The following is a 25,619-nucleotide window of genomic DNA, read 5'->3' as shown; positions in this document are numbered from 1 at the left end:
CAAATAATATGTAAGGCTGCACATATTAAAAATATTATAAAAAAAATAAAAAAATATATTTTTGAAAAATAAATTTAATCTATATAAAATATTTAAAAACAAATACAGATAAATCATACTGAACTTCTAAAAAATTAAATGCACCCAATAATTAAAAAATTATGCCATTTAAAAAATGCTAAATAAGTCCAAAACAAATCACAGAGAAAAGTTATTAGCTAAAACATAAACTTACAAATTATGTTAAAAAAAAACATATAAACAAGTATTAATTAAAAAAAAATCAAAAGAACAATAAAATAAAATAAAATAATAAGATCAAGCGCTATTAGGCTAGTAAGTTAGACCAAGAGCCTGACCTATCAAGAAAGAGCCCTAGAGCAAGCCTTTTATTTTTTTTTAAGTTAATGGGGCGGATAAAATTTATTTTGAAAGAAATAGATAGTGTGTTTTTTGAATTCCTACATTTTAGCTATTGTGGTGGCTAGAAAAATGGTACTTATGCTTTTTTTCACTCAAAAACCCCTTTCCAGCCCATTTTAACCTAAAAAACTTGGAAAATATCATATGAACCTTGTAAAACCAATCCATGATCTTAAAAAACATAAAAAAACACCGCAAAACCTAAAATCAACCTGAAATTAAAAATTTTCACGAGCTTAAATTTTTTTTTTTAATGTATTTTAAAAGTTAATAAAAAAAAACACCTAATTTGAACTCCTTTCGTCATATGGAATTGTTTAACACAAAATTTAATCGTTTTAATGAATGAAATTATCGTCAATGATAACTTTCTTTCTATATTAGAATCCAGCAAGTCTTTCTTTCTCCTCCCACCAGAAAAGAACCGAAAATGAGAAAAATAAAGTTTAGTACCAAAAATAATTTTTTGAAAATTAAAAAAACTAGTCACCTAATAATCAAAAAACATGGGAGATGAAAATAAACTTTTAAAATAAATTTCAAAGTCATTACCTATTTCATCCACTTTTTTCACTTCTATCCTTTATCTTTTAATTCAACCATTTCTTCCAAAACAAATATGCAATTGTGTGCTGATTTGGGTTGAAAAAAAGCTAAATTGTGCAAAATAAAAAAATATATAAATCAAATTGAAAATTAAAAAAAAAATCATTGCTCCAATCCTAAATGATCTGTAAGAGATAGTAAACAACACTTGTGATACAGTAAAAGAAGGAGGTCTTTTAGTATATAGTTAATTAATGGTCTTTTATTAGTAATTTCTTCGTATCTTAAAGAAAGAGATAAATATAAAAAGAATAAAAAAATATAAATGAAGACACTTTTATTACTTTAGATGTGTTATGGATTTTATTTTCTCTTTTTATATATTATATATATATATTTGTCTTTTTCTTTAAAGTGGATTTTATTTTCCTACACACACACATTATACTTTTAATATATTTTTATTATAGTTAAAAATGGATATTAATCACAACAAAAAAATTAAATTTTAGAAAAAATATTTTTTATCCAAAATTTCCTTTCATTATTCATGTCCCCCCCCCCCCCAACAAAACACGGCTTTAGTATTAATAGCATGGTTTTTAAATAAGAAATAAAGGTAATTAAAATAAACATTTATAAAAACCTCCAACAATTTTAAATAAGCATGAATTGGAAAGACTTATCGTGAGGTAAAGCAGTTTTAAAGTAAATTTTTGTTTATATATATATATATCTCAAGCTAGTAACTAAACGTTTTCCATGCCACAACTTTACATCAGGAGGCAACGGAATCAGATTTTGCAATTGAAAAGTGGAAATGGGAGATGGGTGGAGGGCGGGTGAGAGTTGCATCACAGAGATGATCAGACATCGTATTCAGGTGTTTTTGCTAGCTCTACAGCAGGGTCCTTTGAAAACATCCTTCAAGCAGTTCCACAGTCACTCAATTCTCATGATGCCTCGTGTATGGCAGTGTCTGATAAAAAGGGTAAGAGAGCTGTTTTCTCACAAGGTGGCCATAAGGATGCAGGGCTTGATGGGTTTGGTGGTCTTTTTTCACCAGCAATTCTGGGATACAATTGGAGGTCATGTTACAGCCTCAATTCAGAGCTTCTTCCACACAAGGATTATGGAACCAGAAAACAACGTTGCCAATATTGTTTTGATCCTGAAATGTCTAATCCATTATAGACCAATAAGTCTAAAGTGTATGCTTGGCATGGTGTTAGTTTTCATGGTTGCTGTTTGCAAAAATAGGTTTTAAAAAAACTAGAAATTTTAGTTTTTTTCTTAGCTGAGATTTCAAGAGAAAGAGCATTCAGTGAGATTTATTTATGTAAAATTATGATGTATGTTGATTAATCAAATACTTTCTAAAGCTAGAGCAAAATATAGTTTCAACCACACCGCACCAAGCTTCCAAACATCCAAATAATTTCAAAGGCTTCTAGACTCGAACCTTGGCTTAATTAACTAATTACCCCAGAGCTCTTTTGAGTTTCTTGGAAGAGGATTCAAGGACAATGGCTTTCAATGACGATGAGTTATGCAGTGGGTTCCCACGGTCCATTACAAGGTCATGATAAACGGGGATCCTCTATCCCCTTATACATCCATTCATCCTACTACCCGATGCTCTTTCACACTACTTGTCATCTTTGCTGAATCAAAACAACATGGTGGAATCTAAAATCAAGAGAGCTTGTCCTTCTTTATCTTATATCATGTTTGCAGATGATACGTTTTTATTTGGAAAAGCTTGCATGGGTGCAGCTACATGTATCATGCAAGCTTTACAGGTCTATAGCCAAGCCTCTGGGAAAGAGTTAACACCTTTCCAAAAGCAGTGTTTATTTTGGAGCAAATACTCATCGGCGCGGTCCAAAAGTGAATTTCTCAATTACTTGAAGGAAAGGGTGGAAAAAAAAGGTCCAAAGCCGTGGAGGAAAGCTGCAATGCCTTCTTACACACGATGGCTTGTTTTAGGCTTCCAAGAACCTTCTGTGATGATATCAATCCAATCATTACAAGGTTTTGGTGGGATTCTAGCTAAGGAAAGGATAAGCTACATGGTGTAAGCTAGGGCAGGTTGACCCCACCGACAATTGAAGATATTAATCTCTTCAACACTGCCATGTTAGCAAAGCAAGCTTGGAGTTCTTAATAGAGGACGATACGGTAACTTATAGTTTGGAAAATTAAGATACTTGTTAATCATTTACACATCAAAACATATCTTCTGTTTTATCATTTTTGTATAATGCAGGCACCAAGGTTCTCACAACTTACAATGAAGGCAGAGTTAGTGCGCTATACTGAAACCTAAACAAAGATTAAATAAAATGAGAAGAACAGGGTTATAGCTTCAGGAATTTGGGGGCTTGAGAATCTAGTCTCAAATTCCAAAGCAATTATTAAAATTCAAAGTTCAATAATGGTAGGAGCTTGGCTCTGCCTGTTCATAAGCAAGGGGAAAGCAAGATAATATAGATCAAGGAGTCACTCTATGGAGTTGAGAGTGTTGTCGACCAAAGAGCGTGCAATTTCAATTAAGGGAGGAAAGAAGAAACAAGCAGCATTTCTATAGGAAATTGAGTTCATCAACATACAGCCACATATAAATTGTTTGAATGATCAACTAGTTAGTGGAGTCCAACTGGTTCCAGAAGCTCAAACAAAAACTAAATGCACATAGAGTGATTTTATTGCAGTGAGCATATGGTTAAGGTTTCATTACATGCCACTATCAGATTTGTGGAACGAACTCTTTGACCTCACTTGTTCACATTAGTTTCCACTTTTTCTATAGACAGCATTTTCTAATCATTTTAACTCTTGGGGAAATTATACATGTCATTTGGTGTCGCCAAGCTTAGATAACAAGTAGAGGCAACCAGAGCAAAGGAAGACAGAAGCTGAGAAGCAAAGTAAATCAATGGGAGAGAGTATGATTGCCGTCTTACTCTTTTCAAAGAAGCCGATCAGAAGAAGCATTACTATGACATGGCCAAGCTTGGTTTTCAGCTCATTAACAGTTTTCACTTCTAACCATTTCGGTCGTTCCTGCCAGAAAAGGTAAAGAGAGAAGATCTCAATTAACCGGGGTGCACAGAAACAAGTCAACAACACCATAAATGGCAAACATAATTTTTCTTATAGTTCTACTCTTAGGAAGGTCAAGTATCAAATAAGATATCATTTGGATATGCAAACTAAAGGGTATAGTTCCCAACCAACAGGCAATATAAATATTTGCCCGCTCATCAAGAAGGCTACTATTTCTACGAAACATTAGCTGCATCATATTACATGCATTGCTAAAGTATAAAAATTGCTGTTGTTTAAGAGAATCAAAGATACCTTCAAGGCAAATAAGCCGAATAAACTTGACCTGTTTGGTGCTTTCCCTGTTGACACCTGCTTTGCAAGGTCAAGATTGCTAACAAAGAGTTCATATAGACCCATTCCAAAGACTAGCATCACTGTTCCCAAAAGATAGAGATCTGGGGTCCAATAAAACAGTCATCAGTAAATTTCTAGGGAGCTTTTCAGCAACAAAGCAGGCACTGTAGAAGATGGAGAATGAAGAGATGGAAGTTCACGGAGAAAAAAAGACATCCAAAAGATGAACCCAACCCCTTCAGCAAATGCATGTATGGTGATTTGATATATATCTAGCAATTGCAAGTAGTCTGGTGACCTACTCACCAAGCTGAAAAATAAGTATACATGAGCCAAATCCTTTATCTTAGTTTTGAGTTCTTTTACAGGTCATCAATCAATTCCAGAATTCTACCAGGGAGAACAAAGAAATAGGTTTACTTGCCCCGCAACTACCGCATTACAAAGCATTAGATTAACCCATTGAGAAACATGCATGATACAAGGCTTAATTTGATGGAATGCTAAAAGAACATTGTGTGCTAGTTGTGGGTTCAATTACTTCAAAATAATGAAGAAAGGCATAGCCATTAATACTGAAAACTATTCCCAATCACACACCTATGGCCTCGACCAGCAATATAATCACTTTGCTACGATTGACGAGGTATTGCATGAAAGCTGACCCAACATAAGTGCAGCCCTGCAAATCAAAGTAAATGATGTGATGATTAATACACCGTAACAATGTAATGATCAGTACCTTCAACCAAATTGAAAGTACTATACTTGAGCTCAAAAGAGCCGTCCTTAACGGCATGTAATTGACAATTTGAAATCACATGCAGGTAGTGTTGCTATTGCTTTCATAATTGAACTTAATGCTTACACTTGCATCAATATTTGTGGAAAAACAATGAGAATTTCAGTTTAATTTCATGAAAACTGAACTGAAAATTTAGAAATTGAAACCCAAGAAAGATTAACTTAAGAGTTTGGAGAAGCAGCACCTTTATGAAACAGAGAAACGATCCAACCATAGAGCCCAAAACCCCAAGAATCGCCAAGAACCGACATCGATAAATAACCTGCACATCATTCAAACAAAATTAATTAATGCTAATAATAATGATGATGATGGTATAAAACACACAAAAACAAAGAATTGCTTAGTTATTGTTATATACCTTCTCTATGTTCTCCTCTATAGATTCGAATTCGAGTATCTTTGATGCAATTACAGGGGATGCACGAGATGAAGAACAAGAAGATTGTGTAGCTTCTGCAGCTGCTAAATGAACATCACGAGCTCTTGAACATTTGGTCACAGCAGGTGAGAATCTAATAACACGTCCATGTGGGCTAAACCCAGATACCCTTTTAGAATATGGACTCAAATTACAAGTCTTGAGCACGAAAGGTGGTATTTTGATGGGTCTTGAAATGATGGGTCGGGAAGGGTTCATGGTGGATGAAAGTAGAGAGCTTCTGGCATGAATGATAGGTACAGTGAGTTGGAGGCACCAAGTTCACTGAGTGAAAACGATGGTGAGAGCTTCTGGCATGAATGATAGGTACAGTGAGTTGGAAGTGCATGCGCTGGCTAGCAAGATTGATGATTCACGGAAACTGGAACCACATAAGTTTAGATTTTTTTTTTCTTTTTTTAAATTTAAGCCAATGAAAGTATGGAACTTGGAAGCATGTTAAGCAGTTAAACTGTACTCATCTTAACCCAAACATTGACGTGTTTCTGTGAATTTCTATATAAATCATAGATGAAAACCTCAATTTAGCCCCCTAATATATTACTATTATCAATTCAGTTTCAAGTACTTTTGATTTTATCAGTTTTATCCCTAACAATAGCCAATATTAAAGGTATCAACCCTTAGTATTTTGCTATCATAGCGGTTAAAAGATTTCATCTAATTTTTTTGGTACTGTCATTTAAGACATCAAAATAAGTTTTAAAATGTTCTAGAAGACAATTTTACACTGAAATTATGTGTTGTGGCATATTAGGTATGTAGTTGCACATTGAATGGATGGAGTTTTTTTTTAATGATTACTAGATATTTAGAGTTCGTTTATTGCTGGGTAAAAAACTGAATTTTTAACTAAAAATATAAAAAATAATATTTTTTAGCTTAAAACACAGGTCTGAAACATGAAACTGCTCCTTGTTTGTTTTTGTATTTTAAAAGTGTTTTTGAAAAAAAATAATTTTATTTTTATTTTTTCTTTGTTTAAATTAATTTTTTTGATGTTTTAATTATTTTAATACACTTGATGTCAAATAAAAAAATTATTTTAATATATTTTTAAATAAAAAATAACTATAATTATATTATCAAACATCATTACTTAAAATGAATGGGTTGGCGCATGGAGGGGGTGACATTGTTTATGAGATAATATTTGAAGGGGCAAATTGAGGTTTCCCTTAAACATGAATAAACTCCAAAGGGGGCACGGATGGGCGGCACGTGAGTTCTCGATGTTCCTATCTGACGGGCTTGCCTCTCTCCGACAGTCATCAACACTACAGGTTCTCTCTCTCTCCCCCTCTCTCTCTCCATATGGGCATGTTTAAATTAGGAAAAGACTGGATTTTTAGAATAGAAGTAGCAGTAATGAACTGTAAAGCTATTGATTTTTGTATATTGCTTGATTCTTTTGACACAGACAACAACAATCGAGGACCGAAATATTCATTCATTTAGTTTTGCCATTACTGATTGCTAGGCTGAACCCACTCTCCTCTTTGTTAAAACTAACCAAATCCCACAGACCATGGAGGCTGTGGCTGAAAACTGTGACCCCAACGCCTTAAAATCTCAATTGGAAAGTTGGAACCAAACTCGGACTCTCTGGATAGCGTTTAGATTGACCAAATCTTAAGAATAAATCAAGGAGTTGTCAGCTAAAAGTGTTAATCAAACTAACAAACTTTCTTGACTGAATTGGATGAAAGGGTTAAAAGGCCTCAAAAGTTGGGAGTGCGATGGTTTGCGGGGCTCGAAATAGAATGGAGGATTCGCCACAACTAAGAATTGAAAGTATTAAGAGCATAGTTGTAAACAATGGATCTGCCGAACACTCGAATATTTCACAGATGAATCAAAGGGCACAAGATGATCATTGCCCCGTTCTTCGTCTTTGGAAATGATCCCGTTATTATGCAAGGAAACGAAAATTGGGTAAGCTTTGAAGCTGCTTTACTTTCACCACCAATTTCAACAAGCGGACAGCTACAGTACTTTTTTAGTGGGAATCCACATAGGACGTCCAATAATTTATAAATTAGAGAGATGGCTCTAGCTTTTCATTAAAAATAAGGAGGTGTTTACTTTGAATTGAATTGCAAGATAAGAATATGTTTTCTCAAGGCAGGATGGATAAAAAGGGTGTGGTTACCTAAGCTAAAGATTCCTTGATAGAGAAGAAAAGAGGCTCTTCAGGTACACTACTACAATAACAGTAAGATGGACAAATCGTAGACACCACATATGCTCTAAAACTAGGAAAAGAAGATACCTAACCTTCCCCACCAAAGAGAGCCAAGAACCCACCTTGAAATTCTTTACCTTGCTGCCTACCTCTACTCCTGTTAAGAATTTACCTTTCTTCATAACATAAGAATCGCCTCAAAACACCGAAAAGCCGGATGTTGCCACTCCTAGAGTGCCATTTATTACTTGTCACCGCCGCCGTCAATTATGACCAAGAAATTTCTATCCACCCCCCCACCTCGAACCCATTTTCTATGGTGGTTTGCTGCTATCTTTTGTGCCATCCTCACCATGGCAATAATCATTGCCGGCATCGTCATCTTCGTTGGCTACATGGTAATTCACCCAAGAGTTCCGGTCATCAGCGTTGTCGGTGCTTATCTCCCTCATTTCAGCTACGACGGAGCCGGGGTACTTGTAACGCAAGTAAACATCGTGGTAAGGTCGAGGAATGACAACATGAAGGCCCATGCCAGGTTCTCAAATTTCAATATTGAACTGTTCTTTGATGGGAATAGGATAGCAGTATTGTCAACTGCGACTCCATATGAGGTGAAGAAGAATAGTTCAGTTGATTTTAACTATGAATACACCTCGGATCCTATACCATTAAATCCTGTGCAAATGAATCATGTGGATGAATCCCTTAAGAAGGATGAGGTGAGTTTTGAGTTGAAAGGAGGTGTAAGAGCTCAGTGGAGAGTTGGGGTTCTTGGCTCAGTTAAGTTCTTGTGTCACTTGAATTGTCAACTACAATTTCATGCATCAAATGGAAGCTACATAAAAAGACGTTGCTCCTCCAGGTCTAAGTGATTGATTTGCTCATCTTTTGGTTTTGGATTTGGATATCTGTTCTTTCTTATTTCTCCTTAATTTAATTATCATGTATTTCTTCAGGGGTTTTTTTTCTTAATCCTTTCTTTAGGCTAAGTATAGGTTTAGTGCAAGCAATCACAGGTTCCAAAAATTAATACAAACCAAACTACGGTTTTTTCTTTCTCCTAGGAGCGCATATATATATATATATATGTTGCTTTTTTTTTCTCCTTTCCAGTCTTTTGATCTTGATCTTGAGTAAACTGGTGATTAAAAAAAAACTAGTTATGAACTTTTGGTTAGTGATGAATTAAAAAGGTAAAAAGAAGAAGAAAAGGAAAGTGGAAGGGTACTGCGCATCACAGCCTCAAACTTTATATATACATATGGAGCTTTCAGCAACCTAAGTGCTGCAGCCGCTATTGTGTTAAGAAAAAAGTAGCCATTGATGGAGCCTTAAAACCAGCAAAAAGCATCTACAACTATCTGCAAGCTTGTGAAAAAGAAATCCCTTTTTTCAATTGGTAGATCTTTTGGTGATTTCATTTTAGGAAGGGAAGTGCGCTTTTCTAGTTACTTCCTCATGGCATCTCACCCCTCCTTTAATCTGAAGCTTTGCCTCTGGCGTGCTCAAAATTCTAAGCCACCTAATTAAAATTTATAATTAACAAAACCCAAAGCAGAAAGAGATTTTATTATGCACCCCTCCCGAAATATTATTTACAACATTTTTTTGTTTTGTTTTTAATCTATGTTGTTTTTTCTTTCTTTAATTAATTTTATCATTTTATATTTATTTTATTGAAGATTAAGTTTTTATGTTTTGTTATGATCTGGTTTTTTTTATGGTTATTCTAGTCTCGTGACTCATATCATGGATTTGATGGGTTTATTCGTTTGACTCGAGTTTTTTTTTAATTGAATTTTTTTTTTTCAATTTTATGCTTTAACATTTGATTGATTAAGAATTAAGTTTCATGATTTATTTTGATTTGTTTTCTATGAGGTTATTCTGATCCATTGACTTAGATCATGAGTTTTGCGAGTAGGCTTGGGTTGTTTTATTATGTATTTTTTTATATATTTTTTTTAATTTTATCCTTCAACAATAGGTTTATTGAGAATTGAAATTCATAATCTATTTCGATCTGCTTTTTATAGGATTATCCCAGTATGATGACTCGAGTAGTGAGTTTGGCTGGTTAACTTGGGTCGACACATATTGTTTTTTCTCTTTACTTTATATGAGGTTATCTTGGTATTATGACCCGTGTCATGATTTTGACAAGTTAACTGGGTTGACTTAGATCTTTTTTTGTTTTATTTTTTTAATTGGATTTTTTTAACAAAAGCAATAAATAGGTACTTGCAACTTTTTGGAAAAAAAAATGTCTTCTACCCATTTCCAATACTTAAAAGTATACTCAAATGCACGAGAGATTGGAAAATAATCTTTGCAAGTTGCATCTCCATCACGTTTACGATAGTTTAATAGTAACAGATCAACCAAAAAAGTTATTGAATGTGGAAATGAGAATTGAAGTTGTACAACTTATTAAGGCAAACTATCATGACCATAAAATTCATAAGAAGTCTCCAATAATCATAAAGTCAAATGCTTATGCTTTTGAAAGGCCACTTCTTAGCAAATGGACCGACAACGAGTTCATATATGCGAAGGCTTGTCCTACAATACTTGTCTTCAATTACCAAGAATCTTTTAGAAGAAAAAGAAGAAAAATTCCTGAAAGTCACTATCTAAAAAAACAATATAGTGCGTATTAGGTGCATATTTAAAAGAAGTGATAGGGAACAAGATTATAAATCCCATGATATTTATATATCCTAAAGATAATAATAATAATAATAATAATAATAATAATAATAAAAAGGGTAAGAGATTACCTTGAGAAAAAGCCAAAAAAGAGTGATGAGGTTATGAATTGCCAAAACCAATACCGATAGGTCATAATAAAACAATTTAAAAATCATGACAAAAAAAAAAAAAAAAAACTCTTTAAACATCAAGCCTTGTGAAATATTACAGTAAGGAATTCATATCACCAAAAAAACTCACATAGAACTCAGGTTAGGCGGTTAACCTACATCCAAATTCGAAAGAATGTTAAAAAAAATTGAGTTATAATCTATCATGGGACAAATACTTGTATCATTGAAGATACGATCCATTCATTAAATATGAACAAGTCATAGAGTTATTCAAGTGGAGAAAGCCCTGCAAAATGCAAAAAAAAAAAAAAAATGTTAATATGGTTGAGAAGCTGCAGGAAGAATTTATAAGACTCCGAGCGAATGACATTGATTTATGATGCAAACGAGAAGGAAAAACACTTGCGGAAGCTCTTTTATTTATAAGGCTGAAATGGTGGGATTGCTTTGGCCTTCATGCCTGATGAATTCTAGAGCTGTAGGAAAAGTAGCCTTGAACTCGCAATGTTTGCAGAAATAATCAAGAGCTAAGAGAACACATCGTAATCTATCAATTCAAGGCTGAGAATATATCATAATTTATGGTAGCAATGATTAGGATGAAATGTTTGTTGTAGAAAGATTCCACTTAATCATTCCTCTTGCCGTTGTCAGCGTTGCAAAACCTCAACTTGGATTTCAATTATACTTATAAACCAACCATAGCAGAAATTCAACTTTGCTGTTTTAGTCTGATATATAAATCATGTGGAATATGTCTGCAACAAACGATACATCCAATTTTACAGGCTTTTGAATTTGTCGACAACTCAGAATTGTGTCCTGTATACATACAAAAACATAACAAAAGAAAACTTGCGGTTGTAAAACAAACACTAAAGAGCCATGTATACATGCTAAGACCGTTGGTGATGCTGGACTGCTATGTGGAAGCTACACTGCTAGCAAAGGAACAAAAGTACTGCTAGGTTGCGAAAAGTAATGATATCACCAAGTAGTCACCTGACCCGACAAAATTCTAACGGACCTCCAGCTGACCAATTATGTCCATAGATGCTAACCATGCCCAACAACACTTGACAATTCTGACCAATTCAATTCATGAAACAGCCAAAAAGTTCGATATTGATTTTGAAGTGAGACGTTTAGTTGCTACGTTGAGGCTGCGTGGTTGGTAACAAGAAAGGGGCAATGTAATGCTCTTTTATAACCACCCCAGGAATCCTTTCCTAATCTAAATCAATAAATCTTTCTTATTCTGTGAGAGCAAAGTCGGCAAAAAAGAAGAAGAAAAAAAAAAACAGAGCAATTCATTTCCTCATTCGAAACAAGTAGACGGGGAAGTCAAATTTTATTTTCCTGCTCAAAGCATAGTAATGACAAAATCAAAAAGGGACAATTACAATGGTTCCTATTCTGTGAGGAAATATTGTTATCAAATCATGATAGATTTTTTTTTTTTATCAATATTCGATATCAATTTTATTTAGTCCCTAAATATGTAATTGTTTCAAGTAAGGTACTAAACTTTTATTCTATTATTTGATTTGATAAATATCAATCAAAATTGGTTCATAAATTTTTATTTTTTACCATCATATTTTATTTTCACAATAAGATATATCTATTTACTGTGAAAATTTAATATGATCAAATCAAGTTTTAATCGAAATTATATTTAAAGTACAAAGCTCTCTCAACCATATTTTTGAGACATGCCCACTTGTTTTTAAAAGTAAGTAAACTTGTTTGGAGGGCATTTGTAGAAACAAAAAATTTTACCAATCAAATTTCGCTATATGTTATTTTTATTTTATTTTTTTATGAAAGGGTAAAATAAATGACTTGGAAAATAAATTAGCCTTCATATATTTCTTGGTCAATAAAAAGTTAATATTTGAGATGAGATATCCAAGATATCTTGTCATAAATACAAGATCCCATCAATAAAAATCAACCAATAAAATCATATAATGTAGCATTGGAAAAGAACTTGGAAGCCCCTACAAACCTCTATAAATAGAGGGTCTCAACTTAGAAAAAAAAAAAAAAGAAGAAGAATTCTTAGAAATACAAATTTCCTTCAGACAAGCTCTTCAAGTAAAGAAACTTTCTCAAAAGTTCTCAGATCTCTTTCGTTTACGCTTGAAGTCTACAAAGAACAAAACTCTATTGGATCAACCTAAATGTCTCATAGGAGTTTTTCAACAACACTTTGAAGACAAATTAAAGATACTCTTCAAAGCATCAAATCTCGCTTCATAATATACATTCAAATTTGTGTTTTTGCAAACATAAATCTTTGTTTGATTTCACAAATAAATCAAGTCACATATATCAAATCGAAGGGAAGAATCAGAGAATTGTCTTATTATTTTCAAAAAATACTTTAGATAGAGATTGTACTCGATTATATATTTAATAAAATCATATATTTATACACGTTTGTTTATTTAATTTCAGGTGCTCAAAGTTATGTTTATTGTGTGTGTCTATGGATCCATTAACTAGAATTGAACATTGTTCCCATGTACATTAATTGATTCTCAACTTTTTTTTTAATAATTATTGCTCTTTTGATTGTATTTTTTACGTGATACAAAAAAATTAATTTTATATCTTTTTAATTAATCAAAATCAAATATATTCAAATTTAAAAAATAAAAACACACATGATATTAAATACTATAAAATATATATATATTAAATTAAAAGAAATAATATTTGATTGATTTTGATTTTGCTCACCAAGATTTTAAAAATTTATGAAGGGTGAATTTTTTTTAAAAAAAAAAACCTCAAGTACTATGGAATTACAATGACTATCCAAAAGTTTAAAGATATTATAAAAAAAATACCTGAATATTACAAAAACCTCCATTTGTGTCCAAATTACACAATAATTTTAAATCATTCAAAATAAAAACCGAAGTGGATAAATATCTAAAATTAAAACCGAAGTGGATAAATATCAATCTTGGTTTGTTTGGTACTATACTGTGTACGAGACAAGTACATAGAAGATGCAGGCAGCAGCCACGTGTCAGCCATGACAATTCTCTCGTTGCCACCTCTTCTCTTCTCCTCTTCTCTCCTCTTCTTATCACTGGTTACGATTTCTGACTCGCCCGCCTCTCCCTTTACGTGTCTGTCTTTGGCTCTCTCTTTCTCTCCAAAAAGATTCTATCTTTCAGTGCTGCCTCACTCAATTACTTTGATTTCATTTCCGAGTAAGTCGCCCCCCCCTCTTCATTACTTTGATTTCATTTCTGAGTAAGTCTCTCCCTCTCTCTCTGTCTCTCCCTCTCTCTTCAAGTACTTGTGGGTTCTTTTGAATGTTTTTACCTTTCCTTTATTGCTTCTTGAGTGCTGGTGCTGCAACTTGAGAAACTGCATGCACCTACGTTTCCAATTATCTCAATTTCCCTTTTGAAAGAGCTGGGCAGATGTGTTTTTGGTTTCAGCAGTTTTTTTATCCAAAACGTTGCTATCTTGAAGCCAAATTTAGTAGCTTTCTTGCTTGCTTCAGATTTCCCTACTTTTAAGATCCAAGTTATTTCGAGAATCGTTCATTATCTGTCAATACTCAATGCTAATTCCTGAATATGTTCAGCGCAGAGGAGGATTTTGACTTTGTCTTTCTATCTTCATTATTGCCTAAAATGTTCCTGAATGGAGTAACTGATTACAGAATTTCTTGGACTGATCTTGAATCATATCGTAGCTATGAATAATTAGTTAATATTCTGCTTTAAACCTCTACGCAGCGCTCGCGGACGTGTCGTAATTGAGCAACAAATGAACTTAATTGGTCAATTATAATGGATCCAGTGGTGCTATTTCCGGAATCAATGGCTACTGCTTTAATCTTGGTGACAAAGCCTTTCTCATTATGCAAATTGGCCATCATGATTCCTGTCAAAATCATGTTTATTGCGATTCACACTTGGATAGAGCTGCTGTTAGTCACAATCAATTTTCATCTAAATATGTTCTGGAAGGCCATGGTTTGCTTTGTCGGTCTTATACTTTTTCCTGGTCGGGTTTGGACTGCCTTACCAAGGGAGAAGATGGTTAGTTTTAACTCTTTGATTTCTATGGCTTTCCTATATAAGATTTTTTTTTTGTTTTTAGTCTTGATGGGTTATCAATTTGTGTGAGGATTCGTATTTTCTGGTTTCTTAGCTAGCTAGGACCTACATGACTGTATGTTAATGGTTAATTGGAGTTACGTTTGCTTTTGATACATTTTTTAAGCTGCTTTGCTATTATGATTTTCAGCTGGAAGACCATCTGCTTCGGATGCAGATCGAATTGGATAATCTTATTTGGGAAAGGAAGGAACTTCATGGCCAGCTCCAGACAGCAGATAAAGAAATTAGAATTTTGGAATCAATGTTAACCGAAGTTGAAGAGGAAAATGACAAGGCCATTGCCAAAATTGAATTTCTAGAGGTTGAGGTAATTGCTCTACCCTCCGGAAAATTGAGTTAATTGATTAAGTTAATTTGTGGTTTCAATCATCTAATGTTTGGTGATGGCAATTACAATGTCATACTTTTAAATTACACATTGCAGGTGCCTTTATGAAATTGTTTCCCTTGTAATTGACATGTTTTGGTTGTCCAACCAGGAAGAAAATGGAGAGAAGTGTTCCGATTTGAACTTTTATTTCAATACTCAATTTGCGTTATTGGGACCTGGCCTGTAGACTAATTCTATCGTTTAATTGCAGACATCAGTCTCCATTTCTGAACTGATTTCTAATAAACAGGCACTTGAAGACTCTCTTCTTGAACAAATTAAAAAATAAGCAGTAACCTGTTGCAGGCTTAGTTTCTCTTCTAAATGGGCGAATTCTGTAGTCTAAATCATTGAGATTTTATAGCTTTTTCAGCCATGGCTTATCTCGATGGCATACGTTTTAGTGGCAAAAGATGAGCAGACTTTGTGCGTCAGCATTGACTGTTAATGCATGATCACCTTTTAGCTGGACTATCTTGTTCATAATGATTTACTGAGAATCAACCTTTGGATCGAAGTTTTGATAAGAAGTTTATTGAAAAAGTGTTGCCCATAAAGTTGCCATGTCTAACAATGTGTCCAGCCTAATATGTTGGATAACCTGCATTTGTTTGGTTATCGTAACCTCCCTTTTCCTTTGCACGTGTCAGATTGATTGGTTCATCCTTTCAGGTCTTAGCATAGTAGATAACCGATCTTGTTATCTATCTGTCCTTTTTCTCACCGTGATCTGATGTTGAAGCAATTGCTGTAAAATCTGAATGCTGTGTTCTAAAGTAGTAGTTGGTGTTTACTCGATTCAAGGATAGACAACCTGGTAGAGATGCCATTCTTTCCCGACCTTCCTAGTCAATTTGAAATTAGCAATTTAGCAATGCTTACAAATTTGGAAGGGGACGAATTGACAAAATCTTACTTGACATGCCAAAAAATTAGATAGGGCATACCACAAACAAATAATGTCAGGGAATTGCTTAATCTAGGTTAGATTTTGGATCTATATCTGCAAGTTTCTGTCAGTTTCCCATAACCCTTACAACTTATGCATCTATATAAGTTGAATTCTATGCTACTGCTTTGCCTACACATTGTGATTGTATTCTGTGCAAATGAAAAAATATGTGGGTTCCAACAGTTGCAGGATCTGAAGGCTGAAAATGCTCAGCTGAAGGAAAATCTGGGTAAAGGTCGTGGGAGCTTTAAAGATCATGATCACAGAGACAATGGCCATAATATCATTGCTGACAACTATGGCATTTCTTCTGGTATCCAGTCATGGAAATCTGACTATAAAGGAACTGAAATCCTATTCCAAGACCTGATGATGCACAGAGAGGGATGGGAGGGCGACTGCAAGTGCAAATCAGAATTTGTCAACTGCTTGAAAGCTGAATCCACAGATAGTGTGGCCATCCACCAAGTTACAACGGGTGTTTTCTCAAGGAATTTGGACGTTAATGAGGCTCTGATAAATAGCAGGGAGGCTGCACTCTCTCAGTCTCTTTTCAGTGCTGTGCTATCACTTTTGGTAGGAATGATCATCTGGGAAGCTGAAGATCCTTGCATGCCCCTTGTGGTAGCACTCTTCACTGTTGTTGGCATGTCACTGAAAAGTGTGGTTCAATTTTTCTCCACTATAAAGAACAAACCTGCTTCTGATGCAGTTGCTCTTCTAAGCATCAACTGGTTCATACTCGGCACACTTACTTATCCAACACTGCCAAGGGTAGCCCATATTTTGGCTCCGTGGGCCTTGAGTTTATTGGACCGGACAGTGAGCTGGCTTGGTGTCCCTTCCTGTTAACTGACAATCTACGTACGTAGCTGTAGGAAGTACAGTATGGAAGCATGTAATGTAAGACAGGCCATCTGTCTTTTTTGAGGTTTTCTTCATGGTGGTGAACACATTGTATAGCTTGCTTGTACGGTATAGGCTTTTCTTGTGTTTTTTTTCCTTCTCTGCTATTAACTTGTGAACTCCCTTTTATTTTCCTTTTAATTAAACAGGAAGTATTATAAGTGTAGGAATTTGTCATGGATCGTGTTATCGTCTATGTGGCTTTTCTGCATGTAATTTTTTTTTTTTTCTGTATTTGGTGCCTATCTGTCATATTTCTCACCCCTAGAGGGCAAGCAGTCATGACATGTTGTTACCTGGGACTTTTAAAGGGATGCAGGATTAAAGAGTAAATGGAAGGGATAAGCACAGCACATGCTTAGCTTGATGCGGTGTATCCGACGATGAGCTTGTAGCTTCTCAGATATATATGCTATTGAACAGCTCTTCCACTTTCAATAGAGAGGTCAGTATCACTTCTTTTTCCATTTCTGCCCAAGTTTTTCCTTGCATAAAGGGTAGAAGGACACGAATTTTGATGGTATGCGTGGTTATAATCAACCACATATTTTCCTAGGCTGTCAGTCGACAGTCGGTACAAGGATTAGTCTAATCTCATAAAGTTTAAGTGACCTTGATCTCATGATCTGATAACATTATACTGTTTAGGACTTTAGCTTAGTTAAAGCTTTGAATTTGACTTGTCTAGAATCAGGAAATTTCTTTGTAAGAACTATCTTTAAATTCGCGTCATTAAAGTAGAATTGCACTTGTGGTTCGTGGGCTCAATTAAAAGGACGTCAGAGCCTACCTTTACATCTCTTCCATGTATTTATAAACAGGAATATATTTGTGGGATCATGCTTGGTTGTCTCTTCTGCATTCAACCTTATTCTATTTAAGTGGGAAATGGACTTGTGGCGCCATTGAATTGAGTGTTTAGGGCCCAACCAGGGAAAATAACAACTCATAGTTGTTTTTAAAACAATATCCTTTTGAATATGAGCCTGAATGAGTGGGATGACAGAAGATTGTTGCATGATTTAATCTCTTGAATCTTTTATCACGTAACTTGCACATCAAGCTGTTTGTATGTGTGCGCATTGGACAGCTGCAATCTTCTGTGATTTTAAAAGTTCTTGAGCTGAACAGCTAGTTATGTGAATGAATTCTGTGGAAACACCATTCTGTCGGTCAGTTAGCTAGCCCCTTTATCAATGATGGTCCAGTGTGGAACATCAATTGAAGCAAGTGTCTGTCTAAACATGACATGTTTTCCTTACAGTTGTGTGGTGCCATCATTTGCTAGGACACGTTATGTCGCCGGTTCATCGATCATGTAACAGGTTTGATGATACAGTCTGTGCTGTCCATTTAGTGGTTGTGTGATCCTTTTTGTTTATTACCTGGATGAGAGTTTGAAGCAGGCCACTGTTTTTTCAAGTGGAGAGCTTAGCTAGAAGGTTAACATCAATTCTCTTCTTAATCATGCAGAGTGCACTCTTCCCTTTTTTCGTGTCCCTCTTTTCTCTTCTGACTGCAATGATTTGCATGGAAGGGGCTATGAGGTTGTTTGGTGACACCCTGTGATTTTATTGAATAGGGTATCAGAAAAGTGTGGTCCTGCTGGGAACAAGTTTCCTGGGTAGACAAGCAATAATCATGTGACCTCATAAGTAGAAAGTGTTGTCCAAATATTTTCAATGGAAACAAATAAGGAATTAGCTTAGAAACATGAAAATAATGTTTTTAAGATATTTATTTGTCATACACAAAGACAATACAATTAAACTCTCTAAACATTTTAAAAAATAAGTTGATAAGATAAAGGAAAGAAATTATATTTTTATTGTATATTTGTTTTCTGCGTAGTTACATATTTTAATAAATTTGAAAACTTTATAATAAAACATTGTATCTTTTAATATTATGATTTTTAATAAAACTATATGACTGTTAATGAAATAGTTGTATTTTAAATTAAACTGAATAGTTGTTATTCATTTTTATCCCAACAATCACAAATGTCAAAATTAATTACAAAAATTAAAGAAATTAATTCAAAAACAAATTAATCTTACTAACATATCAAATGTCAAATGTCATCTTCTGATATTATAAATATCCATATAATAGCATTACAAAACCCATTAGGTGAGCCCATCCACCATGACTTTCACTTAATTTACTATACAATAGAAACTTACACTTATAAATACTTAGAAGAGTGTTTCTTTTCAATATAGGATAAACATCTTTTCCTTCTTTATTTATTAACAAGTTACATCAACAATCTCCTACTACCTTGTAATAAATGTCTATTCACTTGATAGAATTATGCTTGCATAAGGTATTTTGCAATTTAAATCTTCAAATAGTGTTTAAACTTGAATCCTTAGAAGACCCAAATATTGTTAGACAATATTGAATCTATTTCATCATTTACCATTTATTTTCAAAAAGCAACATTCGTAGAAGACATAGCTTCACAGAATGTCTTTGGATCATCTTCCATATTTAGGATTATAGGTGTTACTTTCAATACTGAATTTTTGTCACCTTCCACTAAAAATACAACTGAATTAGTAGAAATAAAATTTGTATCTATGTGTTTTTCCTTTCTAACTATTGTATTCTTTTAGGTTCTCTTGAACCTATTACTTCTAGGTCTTTACATTTTTCACTTGAAGTTGAGCTAGGAGTCCTTACTTTTAGATCTATTTCTTGCATATTTGAATCACTTATGAATATATTTTTGATGAATTCAACATGTACAGATTCAACAATCACATTAGTTTCTAAATCTAAAAGCCTATAAGCCTTTGAATTTTATGCATAACCAACAAAAACACTCTTAAAACCTCTAGGTTCTAATTTTGTTATTTGATTATAAAAAACATTAAAAAAAAACTACACACCCCACACTTTAAAATAATTCAGATTTGGTTTTCTACTATTTCATGCTTCATAAGAAAAAACATTTAATTGTTTAAATTGTACTCTATTATGAATATGACATGCAATGAATAAACTTTCACCTCATAAATTATTTGAGAAATTAGTATTCAAAAGCATGGCATTGACCATATCTAGTAAGGTCATATTTTTCTTTTCAGTGAGTCTATTATGTTGTGGTGTATAGGGTGTTGTCATTTGATGAATTATTTTATTTTCCTCACAAAATCTAAAAACCCCTTAAAAAAGTATTCTCCACCTCTATAATTGCTAAGAATTTTAATTTACCTTTCATTTTGATTTTCTACCATTTTCTTGAATTCTTTGATTTTTCAAAGGATTCTTCTTTAGTTCTTAACAAGTAAACATAGGTAAAACAAGAATAATCATCAATAAAAATTGTGAAATATTTTTCCCATCCCTTGTTAACATACCATTTACTTCATATATATTAGAATGGATCAAATCAAGTAATTAAGAATATTTTCTTACCTTAGAAAAAGGCTTTTTGTTATATTTGCTTGAATACATACTTCATATTTATCATTATTATCATGTTGATATGAAACATAATCATGCTTACAAATATATTTCAAATATCTATAATTTAGATGTTCTAATCTAGCATGCTAAAGAAAAAAAGTAGACTCAACCAAATAAACATAAATAACATTGACTTCATTAATACTGAACTTAAATATGTCATAACAAGAATAATTTTTTTCCCACAAACATCCTACTCCTAGTTGCAATAACTTTATCAGACTCTAAAACAATCTTGAACCCTTTCTTGCTCAATAGACAAGCAAATACAAGGTTTTTTCGTAATCTTGGGAACATGAAACACATTGACTAAAGATATTTTTTGTCTAGAAGTAAAGTACAACTCAATAGTTCCATTTTCCAAGACTTTGACAGAATTATGGTCAACTCAATAGTTCGTTTTTCCAAGACTTTGGCAGAATTATGGTTGCTCATCAAGACCTTTTCAGGTTTCTTCGATTGTTCATAAGTCTTTAACCATACTTTGTTGTTGTAGATATAAATTATTACATCAGAATCCAGCCACCAATCTGAAGTCTTCACAATATTAGTTGTCATATTTAATTCAGTAATTATTCCAATTTGAAAGTTTGAAACCATGGCAACTAACTCCTTGACTTTTTCTTTTTCAACCATATTCATTTTGAAAAAACAATTTTTCTTGTTGAAACTCTTGAATCTGCACTATGTAGTGCCATTTATTTCCACAATGAAAACAAACCCTATGGTTCTTGTTAGCATTATGTTTGTTCTTGAATTTATTTCCTTTCTTTTGCACTTTCAGATTATTTTGAGTCATCGTCAAACCATTTTTAGTACGAAATTCACTTTAGAATTTATTGCTTGCAATTCATGCATAAGAAATTGAACCTCAATTTACAAATGAGTTTGAAATTGTTCAAAGACATAATTGTCTGTAAAATACAATATCTTCTTCTTGTATTCATTCTAGAATGGAGAAAGTTTTGATAAAACAACCCCATTTGAAGTGAATTAGGAGCTTTGATATATAGATCACAAAGTTTTGATATCAGCATTTGAATTTTATAGACTTAATCCATGATTGATTTATTGTTAGTAATCTCATACTCAAAAAATTTTAACAAGCAGGAACACTATCTTGTCAATCAATCTTGTGTAATTCATACCATCGAAACAATCAAGTTGAATTTTGACATCTTTAGCAACCCTTACGCTTGAATTCAGATTTGTTTCTATTAGAATAAACACCTTAAAATTGTTATCAAAATATTATAAAATGGAAACAAATAAGGAGTTAGTTTAAAGGCGTGAAAACACTGTCTTTAAACTGTTTATTTGTCTCATTTAGAGACAATACATCTAGGATACAACTAAACCCTCTAAAAGAATAAGTTGATAAGACACAGGAAAGAAATTATGTTTTTATTGTATATTTGTTTTCTATGTAGTGACAGATTTTATTATACTTGAAAACCTTATAATGAAACATTATGTCTTTTAATATTATGATTGTTAATAAAACTATATGATTGTTAATGAAACAATTATATTTTAAATTAAACTGAATAGTTGTTATTTAGTTTTATCATAATAGTCATAAATGTCAAAATTAATTATGAAAATTAAAGAAATTAATTCAAAAATAAATTAATCTCACTGACATATCAACAAGTGTCAAGTGTCATCTTTTGATATTATAAATATCTATATAATAGCATCAAGAAGTTCACTAGGTGTAGGTGAGCCTATCCACCATGACTTTTATTTTATTTACTACACAATAGAAACCCACACTTATAAACATTTAGAGGGAGTGTTTCTTTTTAATGTGGGATAAGCATTTTTTCCTTCTTTATTTATCCACAAATTACACCAATAGAAAGTCTTGTGAATTCTACTATATGGAGCTAGAATGCCAAACTTAAACGTCTTTGTTATGATGTTGATTTTATAAGCATTTACACCATTAAAGGGAGATCCAACAATTTCCTACTAGGCTTCACTTGATTATATGTTACGGTTTGTATTTTGTTCCAACCACAATTTTAAAAGTGTTTATACATTGAAAATTCTCTTTTAAAATCTTTATTAAGAAAAAAAAAGTACAATTTGTAATTGTTTTAAAACCTACACTTTTAAACTCAATCATAAACACTACTAGAAAGTCAATAAATACAAACGGAAATACCGAGGGAATTACTGTGGGAAAAAAAATTAAAACAAAGAAAAATAAAAAAGATGACATGTCATTTTTTTACCGACAGAAAAATTCCGTCGGTAAATCCGTTGGGAAATCCGTTGATAAACTATGAACACTGTTCATCATGTCAATTACAAAGGGAATTACCGACGGAATTTTTCCGTCGGTATTTTACAGAGAGCTCCAGAATTGTTCATCTTCCAATTGCACTGTTAATTGTTTTACTTTACGGACAAAATCACCGACAGATTGAAAATTTGTCGGCGTGTTTTGGCGGTTTTCTGAAAAAATTCAATTGATTTAAAATTTTCATTTAAATATTACAGACGGATTGAAAAATCATCGGTAATTTTTGGCGGTTTTTGAAAAAAATTTATGAAATTGAAAATTTAAATTAAATATTACTGACGAAATTACCGATGAAATAATTAAAAAATATTAATATTCAATTATCCATCGGTAACGCGCCCCAATAAAAAACCTGAATCCGCTTATTTCACAAGAGACAGACTCATTATTTCTTTTTCTTCTTCTACTACTTCTTCTTCTTCTTCTTCACTATATGTAAAAAACATCAATATCTATTTCTTTCTCTTCTTTTCTCTCCTCATCTCCTTCTATTTTCCTCCATGCTCGGGTATGTCTTCTTCTTCTTTCTTCTTTTATCCTCTTAGTTTTTTTTAATTAATATGCTTCACGAATTGTTTTTTTCCTTAGCTTCACTTGCAAGTATATTAAGGTAAGATCTTTCTTTTTTCTTATTTTTTCATGATTTTTCACTATATTTGTTTTTTATTTAATTTTAATTGATTTTGTTCTTAATAATTGTATAGATGTTGTTGTGAGATTTTTTTTTTCATATGAGATCAATTTTTAGTTGATTTATTTATAGGATTTTTAAATTTTTAGCAATTGCAACTTCATTTTTTTCATATGAATTTTTTTAGTTGAATTATTTTTTTTGTTTTATTTATTTGTTGCAAATTTGTTTGAGTTGATTTTCTTATTCTTTTTTCCAAGCATTTTGAGTATATATTATAAAATGTTGATTTATGTTAATTTAATTATTTTATAATTTTATAAAATGAATCAAAATATTTTTAAATAATTACCGACGGAAATTTCCGTCGGTAAATCCGTTGGTAAATTCGTCGGTAATAAAAAAATATTTTTACCGACGCTTCTGTTCTGCTAGTAAATCCATCGGTAATATTATTACCGATGGAATTACCGACGGATTAAAAATTACCGACGAAAGATTCACTGACGAAAATTATCCGTCTGTGATTTCGTCTGTAAATTAATTACCGATGGAATATGTGTCTTACGCCGACGGAAAAATTCTGTCGGTAAAACTGTTAAATCTTGTAGTGAAAAATTACTACAATGGTAAACATTGGATATTGTATCAAATAATAAATATTGTAATTGCATTAAAATTTATAAAGTTGAGGTGTTATTTTAAACGATAATTATGATATATATATTAAGTGATGATGATGTAGCTATTAAGTGATGATATGTTCTTATTTGATTTTTATTTTATTTTTAAAAAATTTTTGAGCACTTTTCTTCTATTTCAAAGGCATCTTTATCATGCCAAATCTTATTTACACCTTACAGGTGCATCATGCCTTTTTGTGCTTGCACGTTACCTTTTCTTTGAATTTCTTGTGCTCTCTCTAGAAAAACAAAAACAAAAACAAAAAAAAGAAAAAAAAAGTCATGAAGGATGCTTTTAGAGTGTAATCATAGCATGAATGCTGACTTTACACTATGCCTTTTTCCATGCCTTTCTTGGTGTTAAAACATAGCTGAAGATTTTGCCACGCCCTTTGTTTATAACGATGGCACACGTCAACATTACTCTTATGAGGTGTGGCAAAATCATCACCCAGCTTGTGAGTTTGAGACGTATATATTTTAGGTTGCTGATGCGTTTTATTAATAATAAATAAATAAATAAAAAGAGAGTGAAATATCATTTAAGTTTTATGTACTTGAAGGTTATTTTCTATGACAAAGAAAGTTATTTTAACACTCATTTTTATCTATAACAAAGCATTTGTTAGATTTAAAACTATATTAAATGCATGTCCGGTACATTATAATAACGATGCGATTTAAAATAATATTTTATTTAATAAAGATTTTAAAAGATAGATTTTAGTGGGATTGATCATGTAAAATCACGATGTGTTTAATTTAAATATTAAAAAAAAATATGTACCACAACATGAAAACAAACAAAACCGAGCTCGAACTTATTGCGTGTTTACCATTATTTTTATTAAAAAAATTAATCAATGTAGTGTTGTTGGGTGTGAATCTCAATTTTTTCGACAACTTTATCTTGGAATCCGGAGTTATCCTCATGTTTCATATGATGGACCACCACCGTAACCAAGTTAAAAGTCCATGGAGTTTCTGTACATAGGCCCCCCTTCATGGAAAAATTGACACCGTCTTTGGAGAGATGATGATGGTAAAGGGGCCAAAATCCAAATGGAGCTCCGTGGGCGTCAGAAAATTCGAAAAACAGCCGGCCAGTCATGTTCTCCACGCCTTTTCAGATACCATTTCCGGTGACGTTCATCATGATTTCCTTTGACAATTGCTTCTTCTTGTCTACACACTTTAAAGGCTGCCACTTGTTTAGATTTGATTTAAGATCTCCATTTCATACACTAACAGTTCAATGTCGATTGGGTCTTTCATTAAAACATGAAAACTTCAACTGGGATTGTTCAGTTAGTGGTTCATTTTTAAATAAAAATAATGAAATTATAAATATATAATCTTTGAAGTTGAATGTTATAAGTTCAAACTTCATTATATACAATTTTTCATTTTTTTAAAATCACCCACATGTCTAATCAGCCAAATTTTATCAAGTTTAACTAGTTTTCATCAAGTTTGTATGATTTTAGTATCATCCCGAACT

The 25,619-nt window shown here is 32.7% G+C and overlaps 2 protein-coding genes and 1 long non-coding RNA gene across 4 annotated transcripts; 2 read left to right on the top strand and 1 right to left on the bottom strand.

The window, feature by feature from the left end:
* Positions 1 to 3,642: 3,642 nt before the first annotated feature.
* LOC118050100 (uncharacterized) lies at positions 3,643 to 6,007 on the bottom strand. Its single transcript, XM_035060337.2, has 5 exons — positions 5,541 to 6,007; positions 5,364 to 5,441; positions 4,975 to 5,056; positions 4,333 to 4,475; positions 3,643 to 4,035 (listed from the first exon to the last, which is right to left on the bottom strand). The coding sequence occupies exons 1-5, from the start codon at positions 5,817 to 5,819 to the stop codon at positions 3,826 to 3,828; spliced, it is 792 nt and encodes a 263-aa protein (XP_034916228.1). The 5' UTR covers positions 5,820 to 6,007; the 3' UTR covers positions 3,643 to 3,825.
* Positions 6,008 to 6,835: 828 nt separating this feature from the next.
* Positions 6,836 to 8,867, top strand: LOC140955483 (uncharacterized). The gene is made up of 2 exons (XR_012169624.1): positions 6,836 to 6,904; positions 7,042 to 8,867. It is a non-coding gene; the product is annotated as an uncharacterized lncRNA (long non-coding RNA).
* Positions 8,868 to 13,667: 4,800 nt separating this feature from the next.
* LOC118050101 (uncharacterized) lies at positions 13,668 to 17,193 on the top strand. 2 transcript variants are annotated; one of them, XM_035060340.2, is made up of 4 exons: positions 13,668 to 13,907; positions 14,402 to 14,707; positions 14,916 to 15,095; positions 16,294 to 17,193. In XM_035060340.2, exons 2-4 carry the CDS (start codon positions 14,456 to 14,458, stop codon positions 16,960 to 16,962), a joined length of 1,101 nt encoding a protein of 366 aa, XP_034916231.1. In that variant the 5' UTR covers positions 13,668 to 13,907; positions 14,402 to 14,455; the 3' UTR covers positions 16,963 to 17,193. The 2 variants fall into 2 exon arrangements, with proteins under 2 accessions (XP_034916231.1, XP_034916230.1); XM_035060339.2 differs by having other exon boundaries at positions 13,669 to 13,864.
* Positions 17,194 to 25,619: the final 8,426 nt, after the last annotated feature.

Source organism: Populus alba, chromosome 4 (assembly GCF_005239225.2).
Source record: "Populus alba chromosome 4, ASM523922v2, whole genome shotgun sequence".
NCBI lineage: Eukaryota > Viridiplantae > Streptophyta > Magnoliopsida > Malpighiales > Salicaceae > Populus > Populus alba.
This window is presented reverse-complemented; position numbering and strand designations above follow the sequence as displayed.